We start from the raw sequence: 19,434 nt of genomic DNA on the forward strand, positions 1-19,434 counted from the left end.
GTTCATTTCAACCACATGTACATGACAAAAAAAAAGGAAAACAGCAATGTGAAGAGGACCGTGGAAGAACGAAATGTAAAATGTCCCTTGGGTTGTGTCATTCCCCGGCCATGTCTCCTATTTTACCCATGGATATGAAACCACTCGAGCAACAGTGAATGTGTGAGGAGTCGCTAGCGAAAAAACCTGCCCACAAAATGACCCCTCTCTACCCTGTGCCATTTCTTTTCCATGACCAGGAAAAATAATGGAGTAAGTGTGTAGAGAGACCAAAACATGTGTTTGTCTCCTCTCGTGGGAGTTTCTTGTCTTTACACTTTTCAGGTTTTGACTGATGGGAGTTTCTTTTCCGTGTTTTTTTAAATGTTCTATATAGGGTTATTTCCTCTCATTCCACTCAATCTGTAATATGAAGCTAATGTAGAGCCACGAGTTGGACTGTTGTCACACACGCTCGACAAATAACGAGTCAGTCTCAGCTGTCAATCATTTGACATAAAATCTAAAACCTAAATCAACAAAAAACATCTTTGAGAAAAAAAATGTTGACGTGTACGTTGACTTTTTAGTTTGGTCCATGTCCCATCCACTAACATGGAGGAGGCAGGATTTTAGAGCTGTACCACAGCCGGCCACTAGGGGACGATCAAGAACTTTTGGCTTCACATTTGAGGAGCTGTCATGTCATCACTCTTATCTGGTCTATGATTTTAAGTGAGATATACAATGTCAGTTGTTAGTTAATTATTATTTCTCTTGTTAAATGTTAGTTGTCAGCTGTTTGTGAATTATATGCCACATTTCAGGTTCATTAGAGACATAAAGTAACTGTGATAAAAAGCATAAAAGTAAGATATTCCTAAATCCTCACGATGCATGAGCATGAACTCCCTCAACAAGCCATTAAGCCCTAACCTCGTTTGGCTGCCACTGTGCCACCAAACCTAATAATTGGAAACTAGAATTTAATTGGTAGGCCTATAATACTGTGTCTCCATTTATTTGTTGGCTTAATTGTTGCTATCTTATGTTGAGAATGGCTTCCCCCCACTCTCATTTTGTCAAATTATTATAAATGATCATATCAGTGATTTCACACATCGTTTCTTCCTGTTTCCATAATGGCCACATATGATTGAGAATAATGCAGAAGCCCCCTTTGCTTGTTAGAATATATCCCAAACTTTAAATTGTGTTTCCTCTAATATCACCCTTGTTTTACCCGGTGCATGAAAAACACTATTATATAATATTAACAATGATGGTAGCAGCTTTTAAAACAATTAGGGATAAATCTGTGGGCTTACTCTTGCAGTTATGTGTAGAATCTGCTCAGACCATAAAAACCAGTCGACACGCCCGAGCTGTTCCAGGCTGAGTTGAGGAGGCAGAGTTGCACTCAGCAGCAGGCTGCGGCACCGTGTGGTGCCCTGGTGCCTGAGGTGTGGTGACATGATGCGAGCTGACAGGTGGCACCATGGGTAATAGGGCTAAAACTCCCATCATGCAGCCCGCTGAGGTCCTGTCCTGCTCCCCTGACCAACTCCAAATTCAAATCTCCTCAGCCACTGCTTTACAGCCCAGTGTAATTAAAAGCCGCAGGAAGGTTGTGGTTATGATATAGCTTTGAGGTTTGGAGCAAGTCAAATGAACTATTTGACTTTTAAAGGCTATTTGCACACAGTGGGTGTCTTATTTTGAAAAGCTCTGGGTTAGCCGCAGTGACGGACATCCTGCTGTTTTAGGGCTGAAATTATGGAGAGCGTTTCGGCTTAGTGGTCTGCTATTAAGTACAAAAAGTCATTAAGATGTGATGTTTACGGGTCCAAAGGAACAGCTGGAGTATTCACATTTGTTGCATTGATTTCTTTATTTTTTTCCATCAAAAGAAATGCACAGATCAGCAAAGCTACTACATACAAATGGCCATACAATAGCAATTCAATGTTTGTTCTTGTTTGAAGGTGTTCAGTAAATTCTCATGTATTTATACATTTCATACCTTGAACGTTTGCATTCAGCAAAAAATTAAAAAAATAAAAACCAATCAAACCGATGCTGTTCTTCCATCTTCAAATGAAAAACCTCAGCCACAAACTGGACAGCTACATGTCACTGCTCCAGAAAAACGACTGTACTTACATACAATAAAGAAATAAACAAAAGTCTTGCATAGCTTCATTGTAATGTAGTTACAGTACAGTAAGGCACTTCATGAAAAAATTTAGGCATTTTTTAAAATCCTACATAAACCTTTTTTTCCACATCATTCTAAAACTTCATCTCACGGTTACAACACCTGAAAAACAAAACTTTTCCATATCACATTTTTTGCACACAACATAAATCTACTATACTTCTCTGCTTTTCTTTTGGCTTTAAGTCTCAAGTTCAACATTCTCAAAATATTGAAGTTGGGTTCTTGTGCATAATGTGACCGACACATTGTCCCATAACCCCACACAACCCAGTGTTTCTCAAAAAAGACAAAATAAAATATTGTGCAATGATTCGGGGTTATGTGGGGTAAAAGGCAACACGCTGTCAAAAAACGAGTCCCAAAACAAAAATAAAAAATCTAAATGTCTGGTTACAGCTCATTTCCTCACAGACGGGCACTGTACCGACGGTGACAAAGGTACGGCTGACGGGAGAAGAAGACTTTTCTCATGTTTTAGATAAAAACTTGTTTCGCCTTGTCTCTCCCCAGGCCGTTGGTGGGATGACTGTGTAGTGTTGTAGTCCAGAAGCTGCATGTCGGACTACAAATTCCAGCAGCCCACTGAATATTGATAGAGGTAAAGAGGATGCGTCTGCTCTACCCGAGCTGATCTTCGTACTGTTTTCGGAAGCAATCGCCAGCTGGGAAGAAATCCCACAACCGCTCCTGGTACATCTTCCACACATACGACTCCTGGACACACACACACATACAAAAACACTTTTTAGAGTTAGTGGAAGAAAAATTGTTAAACTTTTGGACATTATCACATGCATACAAAACATGCAGTGGATTAGAGCTGAACAATTAGTCTTTTTCATGTTATGTTTTTTAAACAGCAAAAGGGTTTTTCTAATTAATAATTATAATTTACATAATTAACACAGTCTTAAGATGCAGGACATTACATTTAAAGCTGGTGAAAAAACTATGTATAATAATATAATGAGAGCGGCCATGAAAGCCAAGTCTATGTCACATGTATTCAACTGTAATTAATTCATGTTAATTTGGGAAAAAATCTTTTAAACTCTTATTTTGCTGCTTGACATTGCAAAGCTGTCGACATCAGATAATACCAGTGTGATTTTGTTATTATTATTTATTGATTATTATATTATTTATTGATTATTATAGCTATAAAATGTTCATCAATATATAAAAATACACTACAAAATCTTGTTAATATATGTTAGTAATTGTAAGGTCACCAAAAACGCTTAGAATAATTTTATAAATTTGAGGCCAAGTAGGTAATTCTTTTCTATATAAAATCTAGGACGACTGAAAGAGGAAGCTACTGTTTTATTAATCTAATTCTATTTGTGTAGAAACTACACTGGTTAGAAAAAAATTCTCAGTACAATCATATCTTATTTAACACTATGCAGACCACAAATACGGGCCTGGAGTTAAACTGTGGGGAAACAGCGTCATCCATCCATGTCTCTGGACTGTGGGAGTTCACAGAGAAAACCCACGCAGACATGGGGGTAAAATAATAACTCCACACAGACAGAACCCGCCCCGAACCGGATTCAAAACAAAGAACCTTTTTGCTGTGGGTTGACAACCACAAAATCCATCAGTGTGATTAGATATTTAGATGCACACACCCCAACAGTATCTCTGACATTGACAGGAGGGTAATTGATTCTTTTAATTGGTGGAAGACTCCTCAGAGACAGATGATCATACTGTACCTGACCGGTGTGCTCTGTCTCGTCCTTGTTGATACGGTACATCAAGAAAAAACCTTTAGAGAACAAACCACAGGCCAATCAGAAGAAACACACATACGTCACAGTAAGCTGTCACATTCTCCTGCCTTCACTTCATCATCTCAGTTCAAACGCTCAACACAGAAACCAGAAGCGTCACTGGGGCTCACGTTCATTTCTCAAACTCCGAATTCACAGGAAATGTCGACCTCTGTGTCACTAGGAGGCTTCGCACATTCTGACGCATGTGGTCTACACAAAGAACACCATCCCCCGTCTCCGTCACAGAATCACCTGTTGTTCCCAAAATCAAGTGTAAATGGCAGCGGGCCGCTGTGTAGCTCTGTGGGCATCACAAGCGTGCCAAATCACGATGAATAGTGCATGAGAGCACGCCATCCCAAACCCATTTTCCAATAAAGTTCCCCGGCATTAAATAGTAATGAAGCAACATAATGAGGTCGCTCACATATCCTCTGGCCGGCTGACAGTGAGCGCAAATGGACTGAGACCTTCTATTCTCCCAGGCGTCAGAGGGACACTGGATAAGCGGAGGAGCGCAGGGGAACAAGGAGACATGTGGAAAGAGGACCTGAAGCCACGTAGTGATCTGGATCACTGCGGCTGTTAGTGACTGTGGCCCTAATGTTGTGTTAATGTGCTCAAGCCATCAATCATGTGGTTAAATTACTGAAAAGAGGCAACACGTGCTTGTGAAAGAGGACAATGTTGATTTTATACATTTGTAGTTAAAATGTAAAATGATTTGAGGTGAGACACTTACAGGTAGTTTGCCAAGGTTGTGCTCTTGTAAGGTGTGAGTCTCAAATCCATGCGGTGTCGTGTCGAATAATCGTACCGATCCCACATATGAAGCATTTGGTCTGAGGACAGAAATGAAAATGATGATTGTAACACATTCTTCTATTTGCGGTTTTGTTCTTGTGCTTCAGTAAATTAAATTTAGTAAAGGAAACAATCAACCAATCAGAATTCATGTTGTCTTCCTCCTCAGTCTGACATAAGGTTTATTTGTCTAATTATAAATTCGCCTTTAACCGTGGTTATTCTTGTATTTAAAAGGGATATGATGTACACTACTGTAAGCTAGCATCAAGTAAAAGGCAACACAAATCCTGTCGTAGGAATTTTCATCTTTTGTCTTTACTTGTATTTTGCATTTATTTCTCTGTGAATTTCTTTAAAAAAATCATATTTTAAATTAAATATTTATTTTCCATTTTCTCTGAAGAACCAAAAAAACTGTCCTAAAGTGCACTCTGATCCTCATCTGCTTCAAAGAGAGACAGAAGGCCTAAAAAAACAAAAGTAGGCCACATGTCTTAAATCAACTCGCCCAGGAGGGAAGTACTTGACTTGTCTAACAGACAGTGTTAAAGTTAAGGAATATGTTTTCGGTAAAATATCATTGTCATTTGAGACAAAGCACTGTCTGCAAAATTAACTCCTTCCCTTGTTTTTGTCGTATAAGTCTATTGTTAGATTCGCATTTACAAATGAATATATATAACATGACATAAAGGGTATATGGGAGAATTTCTAGTTAAAATATTTGGGCAAAACATCATGATTTTATTATCTATATATTTTTTATAATACACGTGAAGTCACCACCAGGCAGTATTTCCTTCAACAGGACAAAAACCCCCATCATCATTCCGTCCCCTGCTCCGTAGGTCGGCGAGTGCGAGTGAGAATGAAATGTCCTCTCACCTCCATGTCCTCTTTCACTTGTTCCTGTTGGTCTCTCAGCTCGCCAAAGGCATCGATGATCAAACCTGCAGCCACAAAGGAAGTGCAGTGAGCATATCGTATACACTGTGGGGTGTCTGTGTAATGAATGCAGCAGCAACCCGGCTACCCTCACTGCTTAAAAATGTAGGCTGGAGTGTGAGATGCACGTGCTACTGCCATGTGGAGCTTTGCACAGAGATTTATTTACATACCCCAGTCAGTCTCTGATGGAAAATATATCACTTAAAGATTGTGTGAGTATCTCCTGAGCTCACCCTGGATGATGGCCAGCAGGATGACGATGACGAAGAAGAAGAAGGTGATGTCGAAGAGGATGCGGTAGAGCTCATAGGGGTCACCCGCCGGGTCCTCGATCTCGTCCCCGATGCCCCCGCCGGCTCTCACCCCAACGTACATGTGGAACAGGTAGCACTGTGCAAACACACAGCAGGGGTCAGGACGTAGGTCATTCCAGGACGAACATGAGCAACAGGAACTTCTTTAAAAATATGCGAGTAATGTTTACCGTCATCATGTCATCACACTTCATGTCCGGCTCGTCCTCGTCCTCGCTCTTGTTGTAGAACTTCCTGAAGAAGTTGAAGGCCACCACAGTGTAGAGGTAGACCACCACTGCCAGCAGGCCCACCGTCAACACCAGCTAAACCATTGGAATCACACAGTTGGGTTTAATTTGACTGATTATATATTAATCTATGTTTATATATTATATCACTGTATTAATGTATTGTGGTTTTGCACTGTGCTGCATGGCTTGTATGTCGTCAACTGTCAGTGCTATTTCTATTGTTATTGTTTGTTGATTTTGGGCTCAAAAACATCTCACCAAAGGACTGCAGTGGAAAATTTGCCAGCTGGCTAACACTGGCACATTTACAGGGATGTAGATTATTATGTGTATTGTCCTTAAATAAATAAATGAAATGAAATTCAAGCTTCACGTAGAAACGCACTGTTCAAAGATAAAAAAGCTGCAAAACTCTCACGAGGAACACGATGGCACTGAGTCGAGAAATGAGATGGTTGAGAGAAGGAAAACTTCACTTATTCGCAGTGAATAAAAGTTAATTGCTGCTTTATATTTCACATCTGACACAAAGCTCTGCTCAGAAACGGCTCACACATTGATTTTACTTGTGGACCTGAACAGCAACAACAGTGGGAGCAGCAGTAAACTGCATTGGGATTGACAGCTCGATTGATCTGCCCACAGGCAGCGTAGTGTGGGAGGTGTGTGTGTGGGAGGTGTGTGTGTGTGTGTGTGTGTGTGTGTGTGTGTGTGTGTGTGTGTGTGTGTGTGTGGGAGGTGTGTCCACCCTTGGAGATTGAGGTGACATTAAATTTTGATTTGTGCCTCTGGTCAGTCATGAGAATCTCTGCAAGAAGTGAGAGTCCAAAAATGGGAATTAAATGAAGGAATTTGAGTCAGGGATGCATAAAGGATGCATGTCCCTGTTTTCCCTTTTTACTTGAATTCTTCTTATTAACATAAGATATTTATTCGATGATAACTAAGCATGATTTTAACATCTAGTATCTATGCACAAGTATGACACCTGCCAACCATAGAGCAAAAAGTGGAGGAGCTGTTAGACCTTATCAGAGTAAAGGAGGATTAGTCATGTGACCAGACACATAAATCCAATAGCATGTACATGTTGCTGTGGATCTAGTTAATGTCTTTGATCTAATAGAATATTTCAAATTCCACAACCGAGTATTCTGCCTCTTTTATAGATGAGGAAATGTTTGGTCGTGGTCAACTGTGACAATCGTTAATTCTGTAGGATTTTGTATTTCCTCAAGAAACGATGAGATTGACGATACTTGCCAACCATATAGAGAAAGTGGAATCAACAAAGTTTTCTCAGGAGCTCTTAGTATTTGACCAGAAAGATAAATCTAATAGTATGTGCAAGTTGCTCTGTAAAGTTAATATGTGACAGTGTGCCATGTTAGCCATAACCACTGTAAAACCAAAAGTATCTCAAAGCTTGGTTGACACAGGCTTGACACTAGTGATCCCAAAGCCTAACCTCAACCTTTAACTCTGTAGTGACCCCTGCTGCTTAGTAGAAGACCTGCATCCTCCTCCTCCTCCTCCTCCTCACCTGTTTGCCGTTGTGTGTGACAGAGGAGAGGATGGTGCGGAGGGTCTTGAAGCCCATGGCAATGTCCAGGAGATGAGCGGCGAAGAAGAAGTTGTTGTAGTGGCCCAGAATGGACATGGTGGTGTACCACACTAGATACAGGAAAGACTGGGAGAGAAACAACATGAGGGGATTTATCAGAATCCATCTGTCCAGTCGTAATGTCGTCAATCAACCCTCCATCTATAAAAGTCCTTCACTCGGCCATTTCCAACTTACATTGTCTGTGATCACCACTCCCAATTTCCACACGTGGTACTTGGTATCGATTGAGCTCAACCTGGCAACAGAGAAAAGTTGATACGAGAGGTTCGTATTTTCTGTTTGACCTCTATTTTTGGTTCAATTCATTTCTGGCCCGTCTGCACTCTTTATCCGTCTAATCTCTCACCATGACACCAGCGAAGCCTCCTTGGCAACAGTTTCCTCTGTCGGATTGAAATCCAGGGCACTTTTATCTAAACCCAGCAGCTCTGCTATCCTCTCCGCTCCGTACAGGTCTCCGTACTTTTTGATCACCTACGAGCGGCAGGAACAGAGGAGGCGACGACACTGTTACACTGACATTTAGTAAATGTCACCAGATTCGGTTAATCTTCTGTGTGTGCGTAACAGATTAACACAAAAACAAAAATTACGTAAGCCACTTACTTTCCGTTTGACAAATTTATCCCAGTAGTTGTTTGGGAACGAACTGATAAAACAAAGAAGGAAAAAAAAATGGATTAATCATTTGTTTATACAAGATTATGAGTCAGAGAGTTTAATACCTGAGCTGTTTTTTTGACTCACGGCGTATTAATGACCAGTCTGTCCCACTGCCCTTTAATGTCATCATCAGACGGCTGCTCCGTGATGTAGAGGCCGGCAAACTCCAGCTTCCTCGCTATCTCCTTCTCCCGTTTGAACACCACCAGTGGAACCTTTCACACAGACAGAGAATTTGGCTGCATCATTGGCCCGCTGAAGGATATAATGCACAGTTAATTTCAATAGACTGCATACCCAGCTTGTTTACTGCTGACACTGACAGTAGTACAGAAGTGAAGGACAGTGTTTGTGTGAGTGTGGTCTGCTGGTTGTTCACAGATCTCTGTTGCTGACTAAGTGGGAGCAGGGTTTTGCCAAATAATTCAGATCAGACAGACAAAATCCTTGGTGCCTTTTAAATCTCTTCTCCAAACACTTTTTTTTGACAAAGCTTTTTTGAATGTTGGACATTCAGCCGTTTTATTTTCTGTGTAATGAACTTTTATTCCCCTCTGTTTTATGACCTGATTATCTTTTTTTTTTTTTTGATTGCTGTTGTTTTAATCTCTATTTTCTTATCTTTGTTAAGACTAGAATTACTGCAATGGGGTTGTACGCCTCCGTCAACCAGTGAAGTTTCAGTCTACATACATTTTTTCCAACGTCAATGTCAATTTTATTTATATAGCACATTTAAAACAACCTGGTTGACCAGTGGGCTTCACAAAGTACAAGGTACAACAAGCTCCAGACTCATATGAGGTCATCAAGACCTTTGAGTCAAAGTAACAACTCGTCAAATATTCAAGAGATTCCATTAAGGCAAGCTTAAGATCCGACATATTCAAAAGGACAAAAACATTTTGTGAGGCTAACTTGACCTTAGACCTTTCCAAATTTGAAATGATTCTCTCAAAGCGTTCTTAAATAACCCGTTCACGAGGCCGAACGGGTTTGTGAGATCAGAGCGACCTTGACCTTTAATCTCCAAATTCTAATCTGTTCAACCATGTGTCCAATTTTAAGAAATTCCCTCCAGTTGATCATTAAATATCATGTTAACAAGCATTGGACAGCTGCACATCCCGAAAACATTCTGCCTCTGGCCGATGCAGAGGCAGAAGATGTGCAATATCAGGCAGAAGATGTGCAATATCAATAAGGTTATATTATTATATTATTATTAACCACAAAGAAGTGAAAAATAAAAAAACATTCTTGCAAAACATGTCAAATGCTCATACTTTTGCTCATAAATGCTAAATAAATGTATGAAGCAAAATCTTATTTTGCTTTAATCCTCACACTGTTTCTAAAAGTCACTCAAACGAAGAAAAAGTGTATTGAGTGTATTTTTGAAGCTGCACCTTCAGATAGTAGTATCCCACTACACACAGGAAAGATATGATGGTGTGTAGTATTGCCAGACAGCGAAGCGTCGGCGCCATGTAGCCTGTGCTCTCCTGCAGGACGAAGTACTCAATCGCTCCTTCATCTTCCTCCTCCCCGGCTCTGCCTTGACCATTCCAGGGGTCTTCATCGTCTGAGTAATCACCGGTTACCTGAAAGACAAGAAGGCATTTCTGAGTTTTCACCTGAGCGCTTGTAACAATCTACAGACTTTATTTACTTTATTCACAGAATTGTGGCTTGACTAGAATCTTACTTTGTAGAAGAGCAGAATGAAGTTGATGGCAAAGGCGACAAAAAGTGCCAGGAAGCGGAGGTTGTAGAAGTTTCGGGCAAGGTAGTTCTGTGAAAATAATCATTTTAAGATTTAAGACGTATAAATGGAATTCATTTTTCTTCTCTTACCAAGATGTGGTTGAAACATCAGACTCTTTTTAAGATATCTCACCAGCATCTTGGTCTGGTAGATTTCCAGGCCAGCGAAGAAGCTGGCCATGAAGGCCTCTGGTGGTTCTTTTCTCGGGCCGAGCCTTTTCTTCGGGGCTTTCTTCTCCTGCGGGGAGGGCTCGGGAGGGCCTTCATCTTTGGACTTGTCATGGTCCTTCTTTTCCCCATCTTCCGAACTGCAACGATAAATCCTCTATTAGTGTCACACACATACATGCAACTGTGAGAAACACACATGGAGCGATGGTTGTGAGCTAGTTCAGGCAGTCGACTCCAGCTGCACGGCTCTGCTCATGTGACCTGCCTCACTCTACACATCCTCTAGGCAGCCTACTCAAGCTGCATAGATTTCCCATCTCTGCCTTTTGCTCATCAGTGCCTCTGCTGCCCTGTTTTAGTATTGCTGCCTGTCCAGTCAGCCCCCTCCACCACTCCAGCATCCAAGCAAACTCTAACTATGATCTGCTGCTGCAAGAACCATGTATAATGCGAGTTGTCTGACTGAAATTTACATACATGTGCCCTAAGAGAGGAGCGAAACTACCAAAGCACAATAGATGATCATTTTACATATATAAATGATGGTGTTTACACACAAACACACACACACACACTTGGATGAGTGTTTTTCCGGCCCTTAGCTCATATTCCATCGGTTGCCACTGAGGATGAAAAACGCACAATTCAAAGTTCAACACTCACTCTCCTTTCTCTGAATCAGATTTGTAGTCTCCATTCACAGCCCTCTTCTTGGCTGCCATCTGTAACAAATACATTTAATGACCATCTGTTACTTTAACAGGTTGTACTGGTATGAGGACAAATGTGTTTTAAATAAATCGCTGACACAATTGTTGTTGTGTTTAAGTATCCACTAGTTAAGGCATGATTAGAAAGAGAGCTATCATCATTCCATTTGATTCAATGTGATTACCGACCTGTGCTTTCTTCTGCCTGACAGCACTGGCAATGGATGGAGCGTCCCCCACCACCACCTCAGACACGTCCCCCAGCCCCGGCTCAGCCCCGTGCTTCCCCTCCTTTTTGGGCTGTATGTTCAGCAGCTCGGCCATCAGGTCTGCCTCCGCCGCTTCCCCCTGAGCCATCTGACCCAGCTGTGCCAACGCTGACGCTTCGCTCGCCCCCATCTTCTCCGTCTCCAACACGTCTCCATGGATGCCAAACTGAGTGGGATCCGGCATGTTGCCCAAAATATCCGTCACCTTCATATTCTTAGCCCCTTCAACGAGGCCACCGCCAAACATGGTGGTCCACAAGATGTGGAAGAAGCCCCAAATCAGGCTGTAGACCAAGTGGAAGAGTCCAGTGATGATCATCCAGAAGAAGGAGAAGAAGCTGCGCACCATCTCCTTCACGCTCATCTTCTTGAATTTCCTGTACCGCCGCCTCATGCTCTTCAGTGTTAGCATTTGGCGGAAGTGACAGAGGCTTTTTTTCAACGAGATGCAGGCGATCGTGAAGGCAGAGGAAGACTCTAACATGCTGTCCTCCTCCTCCTCCTCCTCCTGGTTCTCCATGACACTCTGGTTGTCTTCCTCATCCTCCTCCGGTCGCTCCACCGGGTCGGGCTCTGAAATTTGAGAAGCCAGCTGCATCTCAAAGATGGTGTCCTCGCAGAAGTTAACAAACAGCTCCATCTTCTCGCTCTCGCCGCCTTCATTGACGACATCGAAGATAAACTGTCGCTTCGACTCCTTCACCTGAGGCTTTTCCCACTGGGTGCGACTCGACTCGCTGATCTCGAAGTAGACTCTCTCGATGCGCTTGGCTCCCCCCATGATCTCGATGCGACCCAGATAAGGTTCGAAGTAGCTGAGAACGCTCTCTGCCAGGTCGAGGAACGTTGAGAGGCGAGCGTCGTGAGGCATGTGCTCAGAGAGATTGGTCAGCAGCACGGCTACATTAAAGCCGATGTCTTTGGCGGGTTCGTGAAACCTCTCCACAAACTGCTCATAGTTGAACATGTCATTCTCATCAGCCTCGGCACACGAGAGGAGGAACTCGATCTCAGACTGGGAGTACTGTTTCTGGTTCTCCATGGACTTCTGGAAATCCTTCTTTGAGATGATCCCTTTGCTCTCAGGGTCATACTCCCTGAAGCTGTCGGACGTGGTCAAGTCCTTCAACTTGAGGAACATATCGAAGAATTTCAGGATCATCTCCACATTGCTGGAAGATTCCACTAAAGTGTCCACCATTTGTTTGCCAATGGTGCCATTGACAACGTTACCTGTGAAGTGATGGAGAAAAAAAGCGAAATCTGTCAGTAAACACGAGGAACACTCTGTACAGATTAAGCAAAGCTGCTGCTGTAAATATTTAATTACATCCCACGCAAACAAAAGTGTTTGATGAAAGTCATAAAAAAAGAGACAATATCCTTGTAACTCATAGTGTATGTGAGTCATTTACCTTCGAGAAGAGACAGCATCATAACGATCATGTCCTTCTGCAGGTCCAGCAGCTCCTTCAGCAGTTCAATCTGACTGGAGTCCTGTTAGAAGTGGACAGAAAGGGGAAACCTTGTGACTCACATCACACTACATCACACAGATTACATTGTAAAGACACTGTCTAATATCCCCAAGTTGCATTTGGAGAGATCAAGGCCGCCTGTGATTGTGAGGGGCCCACGATGGCCCTGCTGGGGCCCAGAAGGCCTTTCTAGGAAACATCCATCCATCAGCACCAGGGTTAATGCTATTTCACTGTCTAGAAGCAGATGGTCGGGTCAGTCTGACTCATTTAGGGTCTCCGTGGAGACTGTATTTAGCATGCCATAAATCGGAGGCATACTTTGATGAGCTTAATTCCAAAACTCCTCCACCTGTGCTCTCGTTCTTGCCGGCTCCTACTGTCACATCCAGATAAGGTTAGATGGTTGGATTACATCCCACCGCTGCCATATGGGGGTGCGGAGGAAAAAGCCATGGATGAAGTCATACATCACATAGCTGAGTGGAAGTATATGTGTCACTGCTGGAGTGGCAGAGGAGATTGCTATCATTTGGCCTGGAGAGCCCTCTAGTGGCAAGAGATATTCTAAAAGAGCCTGTGGTTGGCAAAGATGAGGAGAAGTTAAGATTCATTCCTCAAAACTGCTTATATCTAATATGGATTAAGTTTATAAAGCAAATTTAAAGAGACGAGTTGACCAATGTGGTGTACAACAAATAAAAACAAATATCGACAAGAATAAAATATAATAAAAGTATATTATAAAAGTAAACAAAAAAACAACTATGGACAAAAGCCTGAGAAAACACGTGGGTCTACAGTTTAACCTCAAATACGTCTATGGAGGGAGAATAAGCACTTGGCAGAAGATGTCGCTTCAAATTGTAACATTGAATAATATGATAAAGGGAAATCTTAATCTGCAGTAAATACTAACTATGGCTGTCAAATACAAGTAGTGGCTTACAAGTACAATATTTTCCTTTGAAATATAGTGAAGTAGAAGTATAGAGTGGTATAAAACTTAAATACTAGAGTGAAAGTACTAGAAGCTCAAAAACAAAAGTGTAAATACTTTCTGCATCCCAGAGACAAATACATAGCAACATCTTCACTTTAATGCAGTCAAACAGTTTATACCTGTGATAACTTCATCTGCATATTGGCAAACACGTGCAGGAATCCCACCACAGCGTCCCACAGTCTGCTGTGGGCCAGACTCTGCTGGTTCCCGATGCACGGACCCTGGAGACACAGAGCAGATCCCAGGATCAATATGCAATATTAATTGAACTTCAGATTTTTTATGTGGTGTCATTAAGAGTTTTATTAGTGCTACTTGTGTTGCAGTGCACTGTGATATAATCGTACCTGTATATACTCAGTTAACGAGTTGAAGACTTGTTTGGCCACTGCCAGAGCTTTGGAGAAGTTCCTCTGACCGGCCTCGTCGATGATGTCCTTACCAGAGTAGTACCAGTAGAAATCACTGATGGATTCCTATTGGAGGAGAAATGCAAAATACATTGGGCAAATTAAAGACGATGGATGAATACGTAAAATATAATTTTGTAGCAATCTTAAATATCCTACCTGGAGTCTGAGGAGGTAGTCCACAGTGCTGATGATGATGTTGACTGTAGTTGTGTTCCCTGTCTGAGTTCTCAGGAAGTTCTGAAAATCTAAAACAATGACAGGTCAGAGAGGAGTAGATTCTCAACACGCAGCCTGGAGAGTAACGTCTTTCAAATTTTTGTGTATCGGGAAAAGAGGGCACCCACCATTGTTGTGGCCCTCACAGAGAAGCTGCAGAAACCTAAAGAGGTCCTGAGTGAACTCATCGTTCTGCAGAACCTTGGAACCTGACGACAGGAAAAGAGATTAACTGTCTGTTTCAGCGATGAGAAGGTCAGATCATCACTGTAACGCCAGTACAGGCAGCGGAGCTTGCATAGCTTTGACTTACTGATAAAACTGCTGTCTATTTGTCAAATTATGTGCACTATGTTTTCAGAACACACAAACAAGGTATAGTGCATCATTTCACAAATGAGGAATAGGGTTTTATATATATAAGCTTTGCTGTTTAACACAGACAAAGCTTTGGGATCGGGATTACTTCTTTATAAGCACTGGTTAGTATTTATAGAAATTAAGAAACAACAAAAAAAGTTCCCACACAAATGAAAAGCACGGACTTCTTATTAAAAAAGAAGACGTGGAGAGATTAGAGTCAGTTTGAGGCACCTGACCATGGACTGAACAATCTATCCAGATGTAAGAGGAGCATGCATGCGTTCCGTCAGTCCAGGGCACAGAGGAGGTGGTTGTTTTGTTATGCATTCAGGACGAGGGAGGAGGAGGAGGACGAGGAGGAGGAGGAGGAGGAGGAGGAGGAGGAAGGGTGGGGAGAGGAGGCAGGGATTGGGAGGGAATCAGGGAGATGGGGGGGGGGGGGGGGGGGGGGGGGGTTTGAACGAAGAGCAAACAAGATGTCAGCATTGCAATAGGATGAGTAGAATCTAAACCATGTATTTACCCCGCTCACTCACGTTGACTGCGACCGATGAGATAAAAAACATGACCAGAAGAAAAACAAACAAACAAAACAAAAAGCAGACATAAGCAAAGGAGAAGACATTGAGATTCAATTAGAAGAAGTAGGAACAGGAAAGAGTGAGAGCGCTGTATAGATATATCTTTACATACTCACACTGATTAGCGACATTGACATATATACGGGTACAATTAAACAGTCTTAAGGGTAACGTCTGCTCACTGGGCAGGTGTTTGGACTACAGGTTAGACAGGTTACCATCACTTATGCCTGAGCTGATGAGGTGAGAATGAGTTGACATGAGAAAAATCTATTCATGTACTGTATGTAACCCATCAGATTAAATAGAGAGCTCGGATTAGAAGTGGACGTTTATGTGGATGCAGTTGCAACAAGGGCCCAGACAGGACTTAGACATACAGTAGCACAGGTTTCACATGCATGACAATGACGGACACGACATGAGACACAAGAGACAAACGTGACGTGGAAATGGGCTCGTATGTCGAAAAGAAAATATGAAAGAGCAAATGTTTCATCAAACTTAACGCTGCACGAGAATGAGACACGACAAGAGTTCTACATGATTCTCTGAGATAACGGCGGTGAGGTTCAGCAACTGTTGTGGTTTGGACCATGTTCTGTAAAACTGAGGCCCTGTACAGACCTGGTGTTAACATCCGCCCTGAAAGATCCAATCACAAGTGGTCAGCGTTAATGTTCAGGTGTCTCCTGTGACCACTTGTGATCGTATCTCACTTCCTGCTCCAAATTCAAGTAATCACAACAATTTGTGTTAGTGAAGACCAAATGTTGATCTCGTTTTTACCCAGTTAGAGTTTACAGATATGTCTGATGTCTGATGAGCAGGCGAGCAAGAGTCAGGAGTCATGAGGGACTGAATGAACCTTGTGCAGCTCGGCTGTAAAGATACATTTTTCGTCAGCAAGTCAGACGACCCCCCGAATCTGGTTTGAGTGATCGGATGTCAGGACGCATGTGGGTGTGTTCAAACCTGAACTGACCACTTGTGATCGTATCACTCAGGACTGATTTAATACCAAGTCTGGAACAGAGCCTGAGGCGCTGACAACTTGCTGTAGCTGAGGGAAAAAGATCAGTTTGATGCACAAATAAGGTTATTAATTCCTTTAGCTCCGTTTCATTGTCAGTATCACTCACATGTCCAACAGTTTAGTGTGTGGTACATGAATTGCTTTTAGTTTTTAAGGGTTCTGTTGACACAGCATTCCTCAACAATGACGCCAAAACTAATGTGCAGATATTGACTTGTGGGTTTTTCATTCAGCACCACATTGAGGTCACAAATCCTCTGTGCATCAGCAGGATTAAAAGTCCCCTGGTGGACAACAAATGCACCAATCATACTGTAGGTAAATAAACGATAAGACAGTTTACCATGTTTATCATCCTCACTTACTTGATCCTTCTTCAGTAACCATCCCCAGACCTTCAGCTTTGTTTTGCCTTTCAAAAGCATTCAAGTCCAGAACACTGATGGAAGTGAAATACAAACAACGAATTATGATATGTTGCATTTATGTATTTCAGAAAAAGAACAGTGTTTTTCAGAGTTTGGGAGCTTCAACAATTGAGTATTTTTTACTTCCACCAAGCTGGGGAAGAAAAATAATAGTCAGAAAATATAGATTTTTATCAAAACCTATGGGTCAAACCCCCAAAACAGAGGATCCTTCACATCCCAACATGCAACCTGTATATTATTAGATGCCCATTTACTTTGCAGTTGAAGAATAAAATTAAAAAAGTTAATAAAGTCTAAAGTATAACAATAGGCTAATGGCTCAATTACCTGCAAGACATCATCAGTCCAGATAAACTTTTGAAAAAGCCAACATCTCTTTTTTCCTTCAGGTAGTCGAGCATTTTCTGCATCAAACACAAAGAAATCATTAATAAAGAGTTGATGCTGTTGACTGCACAACGTCTGCATGTGGTGGGCTGTTCACCTGCTGGACCACTGTGTTTCCCCCGTTCAGAATGGAGATGCCCAGTTTGAGGGTGAATGTCACCATAGCACCAAGTCGACCTGACGATCACAAATCAGACACCACAGTTTGATCAGAGAGGGCAGGTGTAGGACATCAGACTGTGTGTGTGTCTGTGTGTGTGTGTGTGTGTTTTCCTGCCTTTACTGGCACTGATCATCTGCAGCACCATCTCTGCAGCCCCTCGATCATGGAGTCTGGCCTGCTGATAAAGCATCTTCTGCTTCTCCATTTCCTTTTCCTGTAGGAAATGATTGAAAGAGAGAGAGATTGTGTAAAAAACAAAAAAACTAAGTGAAAGGCAGGAAAATACTCCCCAGAAATCAATAGTACCTCAAATGTTTTCTCTTTTCCTTCCTCCTCTTCCTCTTCTTCACCTTCCGCACAACTCTGGAAGAGAAAACAAATTGTACAACCTGAATAAAAAAAAAATAGCTGTACACCATAAATCTCATAAATAATGGATAGAATGTATAATACCTTTGCCATCATATCTGCATATGCAATATACAGGGGGTCTTCTTCCAAGGAACTAAAAGAGGAAGATGAATATCTGATGGTTAAACCTCATACAGCTATTAAATAACAGGTTTGAGTGATTTTATTTGTAGTCACTGCAATGTCTTTACAATAAGCAGCAAGATAAATGCAAAAAAGGGGATTGTTTCCCTCCGGTCATAAAACATATGGCAATGATTTAGCTTAATACATGTGTTTATTAGCTATGAGGCAGGCTGAAGCTATTAGGGGGCACAGATGGAGAAGTGCGGGCTGGCAGCGGGTGTCCCTGTGTGTGTGACGGTGAGTGTGCACGTACCTGCACTCAGTCAGAGCGTTGTGGCTGAAATGCAGAATGAGCTGGTGAAGCGGGTCTGGTTGTTTTCTAACCTCCTCCTCTTCCTCTTCCTCCACTATGGGCTGCGTCTTCTGGACAAAGTCATACAACACTGGGGCTCAGGCCTGTACTCGCCATGACAACAATATAACTAAACTGATACATCTGAACAATAGGTACAGGAACACTAACCCTGACAATACACTGCTATCTCTATGAGAATGAGATCGTGACCAGATATGCTGACAGCATGCACAAGCATAAGCATGGGTACAGTCATGGGTGCGTGCGCTTGCATGCATAAAGGGGGCGACTCTCTGGGTTTAATCTCTATAATAGATTTCCTGTCCCTTAATTCTGGGGCAGAGACTGTCATGATAACGACTCATTAGGGCCACTACAAGGTTAAACATCTGTGATTTCAAGAATAAATTAAAATAAATAAATTATTGTAAAAAGAACTTCGCCTTTTTTCTTGTAATATTACAACTTAATTCTTGTAATATCATATCTTTATTCTTGAAATCCCATTTTCTTCCCCTTTAAGTGGCCCTAATACTCTTTTACATTATATCAACTATTTTTCCTGGACGTTTTGGTTGTCTGGATCTTAAAGCTCTTTATCAGTTACACCATTAACTTCTTCAGTGATCCCCTGTGGCAAAGATGTACTATCTAAAGGGGGCAAATAAAGATTAGATTTTCAAAGTAAAAAGACACAAAAAAAACCACTCATTGGCACAGGAGGGTTGTGCCAATGTTCCTTCTCGATAGAATCTTATTTTCAATCAGAAAACTGAATTAACAATAATTTGCTGTAGGCTAAGAATCGGTAATCAGTCTTTTTAAATTATAGATTCTCATGGATTAGAAAGTACAAAATAAGAAAAAAGCAGTTAGGGTGCGTGTTGCATTATTTAGCTTACAACCAATTCAATCCATGATTGTGACATTTCATGACAGTGAAAATTTAGGAAAGGAAGCACAACTTTCATAATTTTCATTAGCGAGTCCAAGCATCGAGACGGGATGCTCTTACCTCCGCTGGATGGGGACAGA

At 41.8% G+C, this 19,434-nt stretch overlaps 1 protein-coding gene across 1 annotated transcript in view; it reads right to left on the minus strand.

Moving 5' to 3' along the window:
• Window positions 1–697: 697 nt before the first annotated feature.
• LOC117755511 (ryanodine receptor 3-like) overlaps window positions 698–19,434 on the minus strand; it is a 115,950-nt gene continuing 97,213 nt past the window's right edge. The window contains 30 exon segments of the mRNA XM_034575365.1: window positions 698–2,914; window positions 3,925–3,977; window positions 4,723–4,796; window positions 4,798–4,826; window positions 5,677–5,741; window positions 5,973–6,129; window positions 6,224–6,358; window positions 7,830–7,976; window positions 8,088–8,148; window positions 8,260–8,387; window positions 8,520–8,562; window positions 8,661–8,791; window positions 9,986–10,180; window positions 10,285–10,371; window positions 10,477–10,651; window positions 11,178–11,236; window positions 11,414–12,726; window positions 12,909–12,990; window positions 14,094–14,198; window positions 14,325–14,453; window positions 14,547–14,635; window positions 14,735–14,815; window positions 15,493–15,510; window positions 16,952–17,025; window positions 17,345–17,421; window positions 17,502–17,581; window positions 17,682–17,781; window positions 17,874–17,930; window positions 18,021–18,072; window positions 18,358–18,467. Coding sequence (XP_034431256.1) covers window positions 2,819–2,914; window positions 3,925–3,977; window positions 4,723–4,796; window positions 4,798–4,826; window positions 5,677–5,741; window positions 5,973–6,129; window positions 6,224–6,358; window positions 7,830–7,976; window positions 8,088–8,148; window positions 8,260–8,387; window positions 8,520–8,562; window positions 8,661–8,791; window positions 9,986–10,180; window positions 10,285–10,371; window positions 10,477–10,651; window positions 11,178–11,236; window positions 11,414–12,726; window positions 12,909–12,990; window positions 14,094–14,198; window positions 14,325–14,453; window positions 14,547–14,635; window positions 14,735–14,815; window positions 15,493–15,510; window positions 16,952–17,025; window positions 17,345–17,421; window positions 17,502–17,581; window positions 17,682–17,781; window positions 17,874–17,930; window positions 18,021–18,072; window positions 18,358–18,467 — 4,002 coding nt within the window. The 3' untranslated portion in view covers window positions 698–2,818.

The sequence above is a fragment of the Hippoglossus hippoglossus genome, chromosome 22 (assembly GCF_009819705.1).
Source record: "Hippoglossus hippoglossus isolate fHipHip1 chromosome 22, fHipHip1.pri, whole genome shotgun sequence".
NCBI lineage: Eukaryota > Metazoa > Chordata > Actinopteri > Pleuronectiformes > Pleuronectidae > Hippoglossus > Hippoglossus hippoglossus.